The sequence below is a fragment of the Gymnogyps californianus genome, chromosome 4 (genome assembly GCF_018139145.2).
Source record: "Gymnogyps californianus isolate 813 chromosome 4, ASM1813914v2, whole genome shotgun sequence".
NCBI classification, from domain to species: domain Eukaryota; kingdom Metazoa; phylum Chordata; class Aves; order Accipitriformes; family Cathartidae; genus Gymnogyps; species Gymnogyps californianus.
Window position 1 is genome coordinate 1,846,947 of NC_059474.1, and position 13,498 is coordinate 1,860,444.

Genomic DNA, 13,498 nt, shown 5'->3' on the forward strand with positions numbered 1-13,498 from the left:
GGGGAGCCCCCGGCTGAGGTCTGCAGCTCTCGTGCCGTAGATGAGGAATGTGGTACCAGGATGGGTATGCAGCCTTCTCCCTCCCGGGGGGATGCTCCATGGCAGCCCATCACCCTGGGAGGGCTGGAGAAAGGGGAGATGCCCTGGGAAGGGCTGTCTCCTCGCAGTCACGCTGGCCGACAGGCACCGAAACCTCCAACGGTGGTCCAGAGAAGAGGACAAACCCCCAAAATCTGCTTTTCCCAGTTGGCTCCTCTCAGCTCAGCGTGTTGGGTCCAAGCACGCCTTGTTGGGGCTCGGGGTGGCAGGGGGCTGTGGTTAAGGTCAGTGTGTCCCTGCTGCTGGCAGTGCTGTGATGGGTGTCCCCCATGGCGTGGGCACCTCCTGGCACCTTCTCCCCAGGATGGAGGATGGAGACGCCTGATCCTGCCGGATGCCTTTCAAAAGCCTTTTTCTTTGGAAAAAGAAGAGTATTTTGGGGGCGATGACATCCTTGCAGGCAGAAGACAGCCAGAAGAAAAAAGCAGAATTAAAAAAACAGCCGTGGCCATAGATAAGGGATCTACCAGGGCACCTGGGTTGGTGCTTTCACCAGCAGCTTTGGATTTCAGGACAATTTGGCCAGGGTTTCTCCTTCAGGCTGCTCGGGAAGGCGATGAGATGCCAAACGTGCATGTCCCATGCCAGTCCGTCTCTCCGCATGGGACAGCTCGCTCCGGGGGAAGCCTGAGCGGATGGTGGATGTTGGTGGGGACAGAAGCATGACCCATGTTTCCTGGTGGACGAGGATTTTGGAGATGGTTTATTGCCTTGGCAGGAAGGTTTGGGTGGAGAGGAGGTAAGGCTGGAAACCTCTGGAAGAGCGACCATCTCTCCTGGTGTCCTGTGGCTCCTACAGCCCCCGAGGCGCAGCTTTACCATCTGGGCTTGTGCTGTCGTGGCTGCTGGTTTCTGGGCGGTATTTACCCAAGTTTGGGTGCCCCTCTGTTAAACAAATGAAGTGAAAACGAGCGGAAACCCTGCAGAAATGCTGGGCACCATTTCCTCTGGAGGAACGGCCCCTTCCCACCCCACCTCCACCAGCCCACGGAGGGGACGGGGACGGTCCAGCCATGACGCAGCGGCGCCGAGCCCAGCGCTCTGCAAAGAACCCACAGGGATGAGCTGAGCCATCCTCATCTCCCACACCATCGAACGGCCAAAAAAAAAACCCAGAAAGGGAGTTCGAAGAAAACGACATTCCCCAAACAAGGATCCTTGGCAACGAGCAGCCGCGGGGGGTTCGAAGCCATCTTCCCTCCCAGGAAAGAATGTAGCCCTGCCTCTTTGGGCAGCTGAAAAATTTCCTTAAGTAGCACCTTCTCGCCCGCGAGCTGGCCCCGGGGACGAGCGCCGGCTGCCAGTCACTAAGGCCTGCAAGAGTTTGGGGTTTTTTTTGTGCATGGGCCGGCATCTCCGTGCTCCAGGTCCGGCAACAGATGAGCGGCGGACGGTGGGTTTGGTTTTGCGGGGCCTCTGGCTCCGCCAGGCAGAGGAGGGAATGTGCTTTGTGGTTCCCTGAAGGTCTAACAGCCTCCTTCCACTTTGATGTGTAAAATCTTGGAGAAGCCGGGTCTCTTCCTCAGGGCCTGGAAGAGGAGCAGAAAGCATGGTCGGTGCACGACCTGGCAGTCTGGCTGCCCCACAGCTTGAGCAAGAGAGAGGAGAGGACATCTCGAATCCCCACCATGGGAAGGGGTCCAGCCTGGTCCCATCCCCACCACCGCATCCCATGGGGATTTGGCTTCCTTGCAGGATTAGCTCCACGCCTCTTAATCCCATACCCTTGAAGCTAGCTCTGGATTTGGTTTCTGCTTGGTTAAAAACACTGCTTCCAGAGGACAGTAGTAGTTTGGGGCAGATGACATCAATGTGCAGGGGCAGGTGGGATCTGCAAAGCACAACGGTGGGCGGCCATGCAAGGAAAGCCCTTCTGAAATGGCTCTTCTCTGAAGGAGAAGCCCCTGGACGTGGGTCTGTCTCGCTGCCCACTGTTGTTCCCATGCCAGGGCTTGGCGGTGGAGCAGGAACCGCATGAGCCATCTGACCCCATCCGACTGCACTGGTGGGCCTCCGTCCCCAAGTCCTGCTTTGCATCTCACGGGAGTTTCGCCTTACGCCCCCACGGGAGCCCAACTTGCTGCAGGATGAAGTCAACCAGAGGATGAACTGGAAATGGAGGCACCTATTTTTCCCCTTGGACACAGATGGAGATGTCTGCCTTGGAGACCCTGAACAGATCAAGGACAGCCCAAGCTCTGCTGAACATCGCAAGCTAAGCAAGGTCTGCAACTCAGCCTAACTAAAATTAACCCCATTTCTGCTTTCACGGGTGGATTTTAAATCGCTTCACAGCGTTCGGCAAGTAAGTGGCCCTGCGAAGGAGGCAACAGCCCTTTTCTGTCCCTGGGGAAGAGACCCACAGAGAAGCAGTCCTGGTTAAAGCACTGGGAAGGAATCACAGCATGTTAGATCTTGTTTCAGCCTTTGGGGCATGTGCGTCTGAAGGACAGCGAGCCTTCAGGATGTCCCCAGTGAGCTAAAATGTTCTCTACTGAGGAACTTCAGTGGTGTGCAAGAATTTGTGCTCAGACCCCATGGGGACACGAGACTGGTGACACAGGGGTGACCTGGGAGTGGCATTCTTTACCTGGAGTTTGTTCACCATTTCTTCAAACATCTTCTTGGCTTCAGGGCTGTGGGGCTCCTTGAAGTAGTCCACAATGCCCACCTGCACGACGATGGACTTCAGGTTCCGGCACACACCTGGGGGCAGAGGTACCGCCTGGCCTCGCCGTACCTGGTGGGGAGATAGCCTCCCCGCAGCCAGGATGGACCCTGAAACCCACCCAGTGCTCCTCAAGGCCTTATGCATTTGGAGAAACCTCACCCTGAAGATGGAGGAGATCCGCTTTTGGTGACCAAGGCCTCTGTAGGGAGGACAGTGGTCTATGAGATGGTCCCTGATTGTCCTATCCCAAATCAGCAGTCCTACAGCTTCCTTGGGAGACCCTTACTCTTCCACCCAGAGGGGTGGGTTCCCAGCAAGTCCAACCACAGTCACGTGTGCCGTGACCACCAGGAACAGCACCTCAAACAGACCCTCCTGCCAGCTGCAGACCTCTTTCCCCCCAGAGCTCCCGTCCTGGCAAACGGCTTCAGTAAATGGCGTGACTCCAAACTCAGGTACACCAGGGTGAACCTCAGATGTGCCACAGACATTGAGGCCTCGCTTACACCGCGGGGAGCATGGAGGGAGTGTCTCCGTCCTCCCTATGGCCCAAGGCAAGATCAGCTCTTCTCAATCCATCCTTAGCAGGGCGCTGTTGGATCCCCTCTTAGAAACCTTCCACCACGGAGCTCCTAGCCCCTTCCAGTGTTGGCGGTGGGTTCTTGTGGGTGGGTCTGGTTCATGGATCTGGATATCTGGTGGCCTTTTGGTCAATGGACAATGCTATGCACTCCCCCCTGGCATTGCTACTCACTGTTGAAGTGCAGCAGGGCTTTGGGGGTGACCGGCGTGGAGGTCAGCACTAGCATCTCCAGCCCCTTCAGTCCCTCTCGACACACCTCCGCCGCAACCTCCTGGTTGATCTCCGCCACGTGGTCCAGCTCCAGGACCTGAAGCCGCATGCAGTTTCGGGCTGGAAGGACAGAGCGCCCGCCGTCAGCGTCCCACGGGGAAGGGATGAGGACAGCCGATGGGACTGGGGTGGTAGGAGGGATGGGTGGCAGCAAGGAGGGGCAGGGTGCACCCATGGTCCTTGGGGTGGGCTTCTCCATTGAGATCCCCATGGGGCATCTCCTAGGGATATACCCTGCCTCCAGCAAGGTCCCCTTCTCCTTGTCCCGTCAGGAGAGCTGCTTACCTAAGGACGCCAGTCCCTGGACACCGCAGCCTGCCCCTCCAACGCCCAGCGCCCGCAGGTGCGGCCAGCACCGGCCGATCATCTGAAGGCAGCGGTTGCTGAAACGTGTTGGCTGCTGGCTGGGGAGATGAAGAAGAAAGAGCTGGGGAGGGCTGGCAGAAAAGCTCACACCCCACCCCGCCTCCACGAGCGCTCCTGCAAGTGGCGTGGGATTGGGACGTCTCCCACCCCACCAACCCAGGGGTCACCACACTGGAAGGAGGTGTCTGCAGAGCAGACGTCTCCATCTGAGCAACCACCCTGGACTGTGCTGCAACCAGGGCAGGGCAGGTCCATGCACTCAGTGGAGTCCCTCTGCCCCAAACCCTCCACCTTTCGAGATCTGAATCAGGCCCTGAACTCTGTTGCTTGCGGTGATCAAACCAGTAGCAGAAGCCTGGACCGCTAGCTCAGGTGGAGAAGCCCACATGCCATGTGGTGTTTCCCCCAGGGAAGAAACCAGCTGTCTGGGACTTGACATCCAGCTTCTCCTGCTAAGAGACATCTCCCTCTGTACACCTCGATCCAGGCTGACCGGGGACGTGACATTGCGACAAACCTCCCAGGACAAGAAGAAATGCCCAGGAGGCAGCCCCACGGCACAGAGGTGAGGAGCCAAGTGACCTGCTCTGTGAGCCATGAACTCCTGAGCACCCAGACATTGTGGGGCGGAGATCCACCAGCATCTTCATGCCCCCAAAATTCTTTTCCAAAGCGAGAGCAACTGCAGTCATCTCCCTAAGCAGTGACTCGACACCCTTTTAAAAACATCCAGGCCCTTCAGAGCTGCTGTTATATGAGCAATGAGGAGCTCAGACAAGCGTTTGATGTTCAGCATCGCCTACCAGACCCACCATGGCTACCCTTTCATCTCTGGTGTTAGCAGCCTCCCTGGAAACAATCCCAGCTCGGCAAGGAGGTGCCTACACCAACAGCTCCCAGCCTTCCCAGGGAGGGATGGGGCCAAGCTCCCAGTCCCCTAGACCAGCCTCCAGGATTGCTGCTTATCCCACAAGGAATCCCCCCAAGCAAATCTGGATCTCCACCCGATTTCTTTCCAGCCCAGTGGTGCCCCTCACACTCAGCCTGGCCTCCTTGTAACATAATTCTTACCACGGATGCAGAGGTGCGACCTGGAGGGAGATGATGTCCCTGCAACCTGCTCCAAGGGCCCAGATGACTTCATGACCCACGGGGTCCGTAGAGCTCCTGGAACAACACAGAGGAGACGTGGTGGCCCCCACCGGCAGTGATGCCAGCGCTGGGGGCTGTGTCTGCAGCCTCCATGCTGCTACATCTCTTTGCACCTGGAGGTACAAATCTGGTCATTATTTATAACCCACGATCTGCCCGTGAACCAGACAGTCCCAACACCAGTCCACGCAGGAAGGCTGAAGGCATTTCTGTCTGGAATTGTGCCTACGGATGTGCAATGTCAAGAAAAATGGAAGAAGTGAGGTTGGAGGTGAGGCTGAAGGTGAGATTGAAGATGAGGTAAGGCTGAAGGTAAAGGCTGAAGGTGAGGTTGATGGTTGAAGGTGAGGTTGGTGGTTGAAGGTGAGGTTGAAGGTGAAGGCAGAAGTCTTCCAGATGCGAAGGTGGCAAGTGATTGAACTGAGACTGACAGGCCGAGTACCCTTGCAGAGCAAATGTAACATCCCTGCAGATCCCATTGGGTTGGTTTCACTTGCCACCTGCCCGGCCTGGATGGGGAAGGTGCCAGGAGGTGGTAAGGACGTTTCAGCTGATGGGTGGTAACTTCCAGCCAAGGGCAGTGGCTGCTCCATGGCCTCTGCACCAGCTCTGCGGTTGTGCCACCACATCTGTAGGTGGCTGTTGGCCAAATGTCGCCGCAGAGGTTTGCTGTGGGCTCCTCCTTGGTGTTTTTGGAGGTATCAAAACAGACCTCATGGGATGCCGCTGGATTCGTGCAGGGGCATGGTGGAGGTGTAGGTTTATCATGAGTCATGGCACTGAGCAGGCTCTGCCTGCCCACCCGGCATTTGTGCCACTGGCTCAGAGGAGCTTTCGCTGATGCCATCGGCTCCCAGCACCAAGTCAATGGGGGAGAGATGTCAGAGAGCATCATCCTGATGCCACCAGCCCAAACAGAGGCCCCTGGCCATCTCACTGCACCAGGCTTCCTCCCGAAGACCGAGGCCACACTTCCTAACTCTAAATGACCTACTTCAAAACTTCAGGCAAGCCTAAAAATAAGTGAAGGGTGTTATCTTGAGCTTTTTACACATCTCCACTGAAGAAGCCTGCCAAGAGCCCCTTGCGAGTGTCGCAGGTTAATTAGAGCATGAGTCAGAGTCACAGGTTAGCAATGTGCCAGGAGTGCTTGGGCTTGCTCTAACGCCTTTGGAAGGGCCGATGGAGGACTCTTTGGGTTAAACCCAGAAGCACTGGGCTGCCTCATGGTGTGAGATCCCCAGATCAGAGCCGTGTCTGAGCTCACTTGGTCCAAAACAGAGGAGCTGGCTGGGTGTGCTTTCCCACCTGAAGGACTCTCCATGCTGGGCTGGACGAGGACACCCATCAGCTGCAGGTGAAATGGATATCAAGGCTGAAGCGGTCATCTGCAGGGTGCAGCAGAGCAAGGATCATCCTCTGAGTGTGTAGGAAAGGTAAATCCTGTCTCCACAGGAGGCAGAACCTCTTCGGAAGGTGGCCAAGACGAAGGAGCAGTCAGTGATCTCCTCTAGGACCTGTGACCTCCTCCAGGACCTACACCATCATGGGCCTTGTGTCCTTGATCTTGGGCAAGGTCTCCAAGTTGGGTCTTAGCAATCCTGTGGCAGAGCTGTTCCTCCCTCCCAGGACAGAGGACCCCGAGGTCTCTTCACCCCATTAGAAGCCTTCATCAGGGGGTGACAGTCAGGTGGGACCTCACTGGGCCCCGGTCTTGGTGCACCTCTTCACCCTTCTCTACCATAAAGCAGTGACCCCATACCAAGACCCCGGTCACGCCTCCAGCTGGGGTGAGATCGGTAACAAGATGTTGGGAATGGAGCTGGAAGGGAAACATCCGCATGGGAACATGCCAGAAGGGGATGAGAGTTGCAACGACAGCTTGCACTGGGGACACTGGACACTGGGGCTGCCGCTGGGCTGGGGACATGGAAAAGTGGGTCCTTCGCACCTGGCCAGACGGGCTGCGTTCTGACAGGGAATGGGGATGGGCATCAGAGGAGTCCCAGCACATCCCATGGATGTTCCCAGGCTTCTCCCAGCCAGGGAATCACACGGTCCCCGTGGGTAAGGGAGGATGCCGGTGGCCATCCTTACCGGTACGTGACAGCCTGCAGGGCCCGGCAGTAGCAGCTGGCCAGCCAGAGCGAGCGGTCCGTCAGCACGTTGGGGCAGTGCGAGATGCGGAGGATGAGCAGGTTGCTGCCCGTCGCCTTCAGCAGGGACTCCAGCCCGGCTTCCAGGCAGCCCCTGCCGGGGATGGAGGCAGGGTCAGGCACGGGCACCCGCGCTCACACTCCCCACGGCCACCCCAAGAGAGTGACATGTCCCACGGGGATCCGTGGCTCCAGGATGCCCCAAACCCACAGCAGGAGCCGGTGTGCGATGAACGTCCGTCAGTGGAAACGGAACGTTGGGGCTCATGGAGAATCGTCATCCCTGAGGACCAGCGGCTCCGGCTGTGGGAGGAGGGTGCCCGGGATGTGGGGACTCACCGCGTGCTCTTCATGTAGTCCTCCTTGCTCTCCTTCTTCCCTCGCTGGCGCGGCTTGAGGTTTTGGAGGGTGAGGGAGTGCATTTGGGTGCACCACTGAGACAGCATGGCCAGGAACTGGGGGGGACAGGGGTGGCCGTCACCGAGGGGGACGCCCTCAGCATGCCCCACGCCACCCATCCTTGGCTGTCTTTGGGCAGATCTGTGCACACACGTGCACAGACACACAGGCATTTCTGCATGCACACACACATGCCGTAAATATGTGAAAATGCACATACGAGGTCACGCAAGAGTGCATGCAACAAAATCACGGGTGTGACTACAAAAGCACGTGAAAACGTGTGCACATGTGAGCTCATGCCCACAAGCATGCACGTGTGAACGTGCAACGCATCCAGCCGCTGGTGCAAGCACACAGCTGTGTGCACCCACGTTCCCATGACCATAACGGCGTGACGATCAACACAAGCGACATGCTTGCGCAGCTTCACCTTTCTGCAAGAAAGGTCTCGCCCCGGGCAGTGCCATCCCCATCCCCAGTACCTTGGAGGACACCCTGGCGTTCTCCAGCAGCACCCGCGTCCACACGGCCGGGTGCCGGGCCACGAACTTCCAGTCCTTGCACACCTCGGCCGCCCGCAGCAGGGTCTTGGTGTCCAGGTAGGTGAAGATGCAGAAAAGAGCGGCCCGCATCTTGAGGATCTCGGGGCTGATCACCTCGCTGGAGTGGCCCGGGCTGCCCCTCTCCAGCCGGCCTGCCTTGACCCCGGCTCCCTCGGTCCTGGCTGCGGGACACCCACCGTCAGTTGCCACCGGCGGCCGGGGAGGGTGGCAGGGAAGGGATGCTCCTCGTGGAGCTGAGGAGCCATCCCCGTCCCCCACCTTCCAGCCTCCCTGTCCTCCCACCCCACCAGAAGAGCCCAGCGTGGTCTCACCCGTCAGCCGGCAGCTGCCGGCAGGTCGGGATGCGGCAGATCCGGGTGCCTCCGGCTCCCAGCCCTCAGCCTCCGACTCGGTGGTGCGGGAGCCCACGTCGGAGACGTCACCCTCCTCGCCCTCAGTGCTGTTGCGGTAGGGCCGGCGGTGCCAGTTTTGGATGGCTTGCCGGCGCAGCCCCGAGCCCCGGGCGCCGTCCCGCGCCGGGTAGGGATGCCCGTCGGTGGTGTCATCGGTGGGGCATGGCTCTGCGCTGTCGCTGTCGTAGCAGCCCGAGCTCTGCGACACGGCTTTTGCCCGGCTTGAGGCCCTGGGGGACAGGGATGCCCAACCTCAGTGCTCGCCGGGGTGTGCATCCCCTTCCCGTCAGCCCCTTGCCCGCCAAAAAATGAGCATCCCATTAAGATCCCGAACAGGCAGCACGGATAGGGGACTCACCCGGTGCTGGAGGAGGAGCGCTGGTTGGACACGCCGTAAGGACCATGTACGGCCGCCCCTGGCCCCGGGTGCCGGTCTCTCTGCGGGGAGACGGGACAAGAAGAGCTAACGTGGCGAAACCCAAAATGTGGGTGGTGCAGCCAAGGGAGACGACCCCGATAACCCACCCAGTGCCAGCTGCGTTTTGGGGTGAGGCCATACCCAAGTGGGATGCAGAAGAGCATCTCCAGCATCGCCCCAGCGCCTTGCCCACACTCGCCACGGAAACACAGACCCACCGAGAAGCAACTTCTCTTTGGGATCCCCCCCACCCAGGATTATCCATTTCCCCACGGGAACGAGATGGGGGTCCCTACACCTCCCCGCTCAACCCTTTGCAGCTATCACAGAAGCCACATGGGTGCATGCCCGAAGTCGCTGGGGTGTGCCCGTGCCTGTGCCCGTGGAGGTACCGGTCGGCCGGCGGCCTTGGCCCCCGGCGTGCCGCAGCGTCCCAGGCTGCCATTTGGGGTGGTGCCGCAGCTGCTGCTGATGATTTGGAGCTGCTTCTCGGCCCGGTCCGCCCGGTCCAGCAGCTCCTCGATGAAGTGCTGGAGGCGAACCTTGGCGTTGGCCTCGCGAGCGGCCGTCTCCTTCAGGAACTGGTCGATCTGCAGCACCTCCCTGCGTGGAGGGACCAGTGGGTGACACCCCAATCCTTTCCCACCCGTCCCTCTTAAGCACCTCCATCCTTGTCTGCGAGCTGGGGTGGGGGGGTCAAGGATGCTCGTGCGCATCCGGACCATTCCATCACCAGCCTGATTTGGGTCTGTGCCAGCCCAGATGGCTCCTGCGCATGGTTCGGGGCAGAGCAGGGACCAAAGGATGCTCCTGGCATGCAGGGTGGATGTGGCCACCTTGTTTTGGGGAAGATGACATCCCCAGCACCTTTGCTGGGATGTACATCGCTCCCAGGACTGGAGTCAGGCCCCTGAGCGCAATGGAGTGGAGGAGGAGGATGATGATGGTGTGGGCGGGATGATGGAGGAGGAAGGCAGTGGTACCCTGCCTCATTCGGGGCAGACTTAAAGGAAAGACGTTAAGGGCAGCCTGAAGTCCTTAAACCCCGCTCAGCCCCGTACCCCGTTAAGCCCAGTGGTTGCAGGGCCCCGGCTCCCTCATTAACACATTAATTAGCAGGCGCTCGGGAGCTTCGAGCCTGCGGATGGGCAGGGTTCACCCTGCTGAGGTGCTGAGATGTCATCCCCAAAATGCGGCCAGCTCTGGGGTGGAGCATGCCAGCAGCTCAGCGACCCGAGGTGGCCCCATCCTGCCCCGCACACGCGTGTGCCCAGGCACACATACACCCGCCGACACTCATCCGCTTCCCAAAAACATGGGCATGGACACTCAGGCACACGCTGCCGTCACACCCCCGCGAGCACACACGTCCCGGAAACACGCGCAGCCATCGCATCCCCTGCAAATGCACATGCCCCGTGAACGCACACGTGTACACCCAGGCACATACACAGGCACAGCCATCGTGCACACCCACAAGTGCACCACACGCGCGCGCAGAGCCACCCTTACGCGCACAAGCGCCGTGAAAACACAAAGGCAGACGTACACCCCGACACACCCGGCCAGCCAGACACAACTGGCACACACGCCCAGGCAGCACCATGAGCGTGCACGCGCGCACATGCCCCCAGACACACGTATGGTGGGTCGCACGCACACCCAGCACCGATCACACCCGCACAGTCGACGGTGCGCACACACACGTGCACAACCGCTCTCACACCTTCGCTCCGCATCCGTGAACCCCTGCAGACGCACAAACACAGCTCTGCGCGTCTGTCTTGTGCACACCCGACCGCGCACACCTGACCGTGCACACCCAGCCACGCCAATCTGCACAGGAGAGCGAAGGAAAAGGAGGGGGCAGCCCTTAGCGACATAATTCCCATTGCTGGTTATTAATTGCCATTTAATTAGCAATTAATTGCCCCCCAACCTGCCATTTGCAGGGTGAGCTTGGGAGCTCCCCGGTAATGATTTGGGAAGGCTCCTGGCGAGGGGCCCCCGGAGATTTGGAAGGCAAATGGGGCGCTGGCACGGCGGGTGTAAGGTGATGCTGATGGTTATCACCTGCATCTCTCTCATTCCCATGGAGCGAGTGGAAAAACACCCCCGGCAAAGCAAACGGAGCCCAGGAGCAAAAAAAAGCCTCCCATGGGGACAACGGCCTCGTGGTGTTTCGGAGCTGGCAGGGCTGGGAAATGTCCCGGGTAACGTTTTGTTCTTGGGGAAGGGTGAAACTGGCTTTGCCGATGAAAATGATTTCCGATGATTTCCCCACATCTAGGAAAAAACCCATGTCTTTTCATCAGCTCTTCCCATCCTCTCTCTGCAACCTGGCAAGGGATTTTGTCACTCTGGCTGGAGGAGTTTGGGGACCGATGGGGACAGTCAAGGGGCAGGAGGGTTTCTCTAAGGCAAGAGAGGTCCAGGAGGTAGTTTTGGGGCATAAAACCAGGTTCTTAGGTGGTAATGGTGTCCAGGCTCCACCATGGACCGAAAAAGACGTGTTTGACACATCGGTCACCCTCTGTCCTCCCTGTCTTCCATGTCTCCAGGCCCTGCTCCAGACTTGTCCACTCTGGTGGCCCTCATCCTGCCACCACACACCCCCAAGATGCCCCTGGACAACACCCACGAGGCAGCCGATGGCAGCCCCCAAACCTCCCCATTGCCTGTCCCATACACACACATCCAAACCAAGAGGTGTTGCCCTTATCCAGCCCCAGCGTCATCCCACTCCTCACTCCAGGACCATCCCCACCACCAGCAAATCCTGTGAACCTTGCTTCTGAGCCGCGGTTATTATTTTGGAGTCAAAAAGTCATTAACGAACATGCTGACGATGGTGGGGATCAAGACAAGACCTTGAGGAATCCCACCAGTGCTCCCAGCGCAGCACAACCATGACTGTCCCCCACTAACCTGCTCCTCACTGACCTTCCGGACACCGTGGTGGCCTCCAGCTTTGCTAAGAAACTCCTGAGGAACAAAGTCTGGTTTGCTTGAGCAACACCGATGGGCAAAATGACCCAACCCTTGACTGGAGGGAAACTCAGGAGCAGTGCTGGGGTGGGAATCGGGTGTTGAGTGGGGAACGTGGGATGAAAATGAGGATGACAGTGCCACGGTCCTAACAGCAAATGAAGGTCATACTGCTTGGGCTATCCCACCCTCCTTCTGGGAGAAAAACCCTGAATTAGGCATGGCCAAGGTGGCCCCTCTCATGTTTGCGACCATGGGACAGGTCAATGGGATTGCTCAGGTTATATAGGGCTGGACAATTCAGCTGTGGAGCCAGAGGGGATGACCCAGCCCTGGTTTTGGGGGGACACCCTTTGGTACTAGAGATGGGCTGCAGCAACATGGCCACCACCACGTTCCTTGGCAGGACAGCAGGATGGTCATGTACATCCCCAGCTTGGCCATGTCCTGGGGGCACCGGTGGCTCTGGGACAAGCTCTGGCATGACGTGACCCAGCTTGGTCATAGACATGGAGACGCTCAGGTCTATACGGACACTGCCCGTGGGAGAGAAGATGCAAAACCTGATGAGAGATGATGCTAATGGGCATTGCCAAGGAGATTGTGCCCTAGCACTTGGTCTGAGGGTTTGGCGACGGTGTTGGGCTCCTCAGGGCTCACCACCGGGGACAGATCTCCCCCCACCCTGCAGCTGGGAGAAGGGGCAAAGGACTCACTGTTGCTTGCGGGTGAGCTCCTGCTCCTTCTGCACCAGGTCCTGCTTGAGGGAGGCCAGCATCTCCACGCTGACGTCCACCTGGCGGGACAGTTCAGATGCCCGGTCCTCCAGCTCCTGCTTCTCCCGGCTGAGACGCAGGCTCTCCTGCTTGGCCTTCTCCAGCTCCGAGCTCTTGCGGTCCAGCTCCACCTGGAGCCGGCCCACCTGCGAGGCGATCTTCTGCTCCACCTCCTCCGTCAGCTTCTCCAGCCGCTTGTCCACCTCCAGCTTCTCAAAGGCACGGATCTTCAGGCGGGCCAAGCCTTCCTCGTAGGCAGCGTCCATAGCGGCCGGCGGCGCGGGGGCCGGTGCCACGGCTTTGCCCCGGGTGAAGATCTCTGTCAGCGGGATCTCGATCTCGTGGACATAGCGGGGCGAGGGGGAGGAGGACGGGGCCGGCTCCAGCTCCTCGGCGGGGACGAGGTCGCAGGAGAAGCGCTGGTCCTTGCCTTGGAAGGAGGTGCTCTCAAAGTAGTCCCGCCGGGCGGCTGGCGTCAGCAGGGCCCCGTCGGCGGCCAGGGGGAAGACGGCGGCATCGCAGATGCTGTTGGTCTTGGAGAGGACGTAGAGGGTCTCATAGGTGTGGTTGTACTCCAGGTGCGCCCGCAGCGAGGAGAGGCTGCGGAAGCGCTTGTGCTCCCCGCACCGCGGACACCGGTAGGGCAGGTCCAGCGAGGCCAT

General features: G+C 59.3%; 1 protein-coding gene across 1 annotated transcript; it reads right to left on the minus strand.

Moving 5' to 3' along the window:
• Positions 1 to 1,565: 1,565 nt before the first annotated feature.
• Positions 1,566 to 13,498, minus strand: FBXO41 (F-box protein 41). Its single transcript, XM_050896561.1, has 12 exons — positions 12,777 to 13,498; positions 9,465 to 9,675; positions 9,013 to 9,092; positions 8,574 to 8,884; positions 8,182 to 8,423; positions 7,637 to 7,752; positions 7,239 to 7,391; positions 5,061 to 5,156; positions 3,909 to 4,027; positions 3,525 to 3,683; positions 2,690 to 2,805; positions 1,566 to 1,628 (listed from the first exon to the last, which is right to left on the minus strand). The coding sequence occupies exons 1-12, from the start codon at positions 13,496 to 13,498 to the stop codon at positions 1,566 to 1,568; spliced, it is 2,388 nt and encodes a 795-aa protein (XP_050752518.1).

What these genes read in the sequence shown, in the direction of transcription:
- FBXO41 (XM_050896561.1), bottom strand. Translation starts at nt 13,498, where the DNA reads ATGGCCTCGCTGGACCTGCCCTACCGGTGTCCGCGGTGCGGGGAGCAC. An exon ending in GAGCTCACCCGCAAGCAACA is followed by an intron (nt 9,676 to 12,776) that starts GTGAGTCCTTTG and finishes CCCTCCACGCAG; the next exon opens with GGAGGTGCTGCAGATCGACC. An exon ending in ACGCCAGGGTGTCCTCCAAG is followed by an intron (nt 7,753 to 8,181) that starts GTACTGGGGATG and finishes TGTCCCCCCCAG; the next exon opens with TTCCTGGCCATGCTGTCTCA.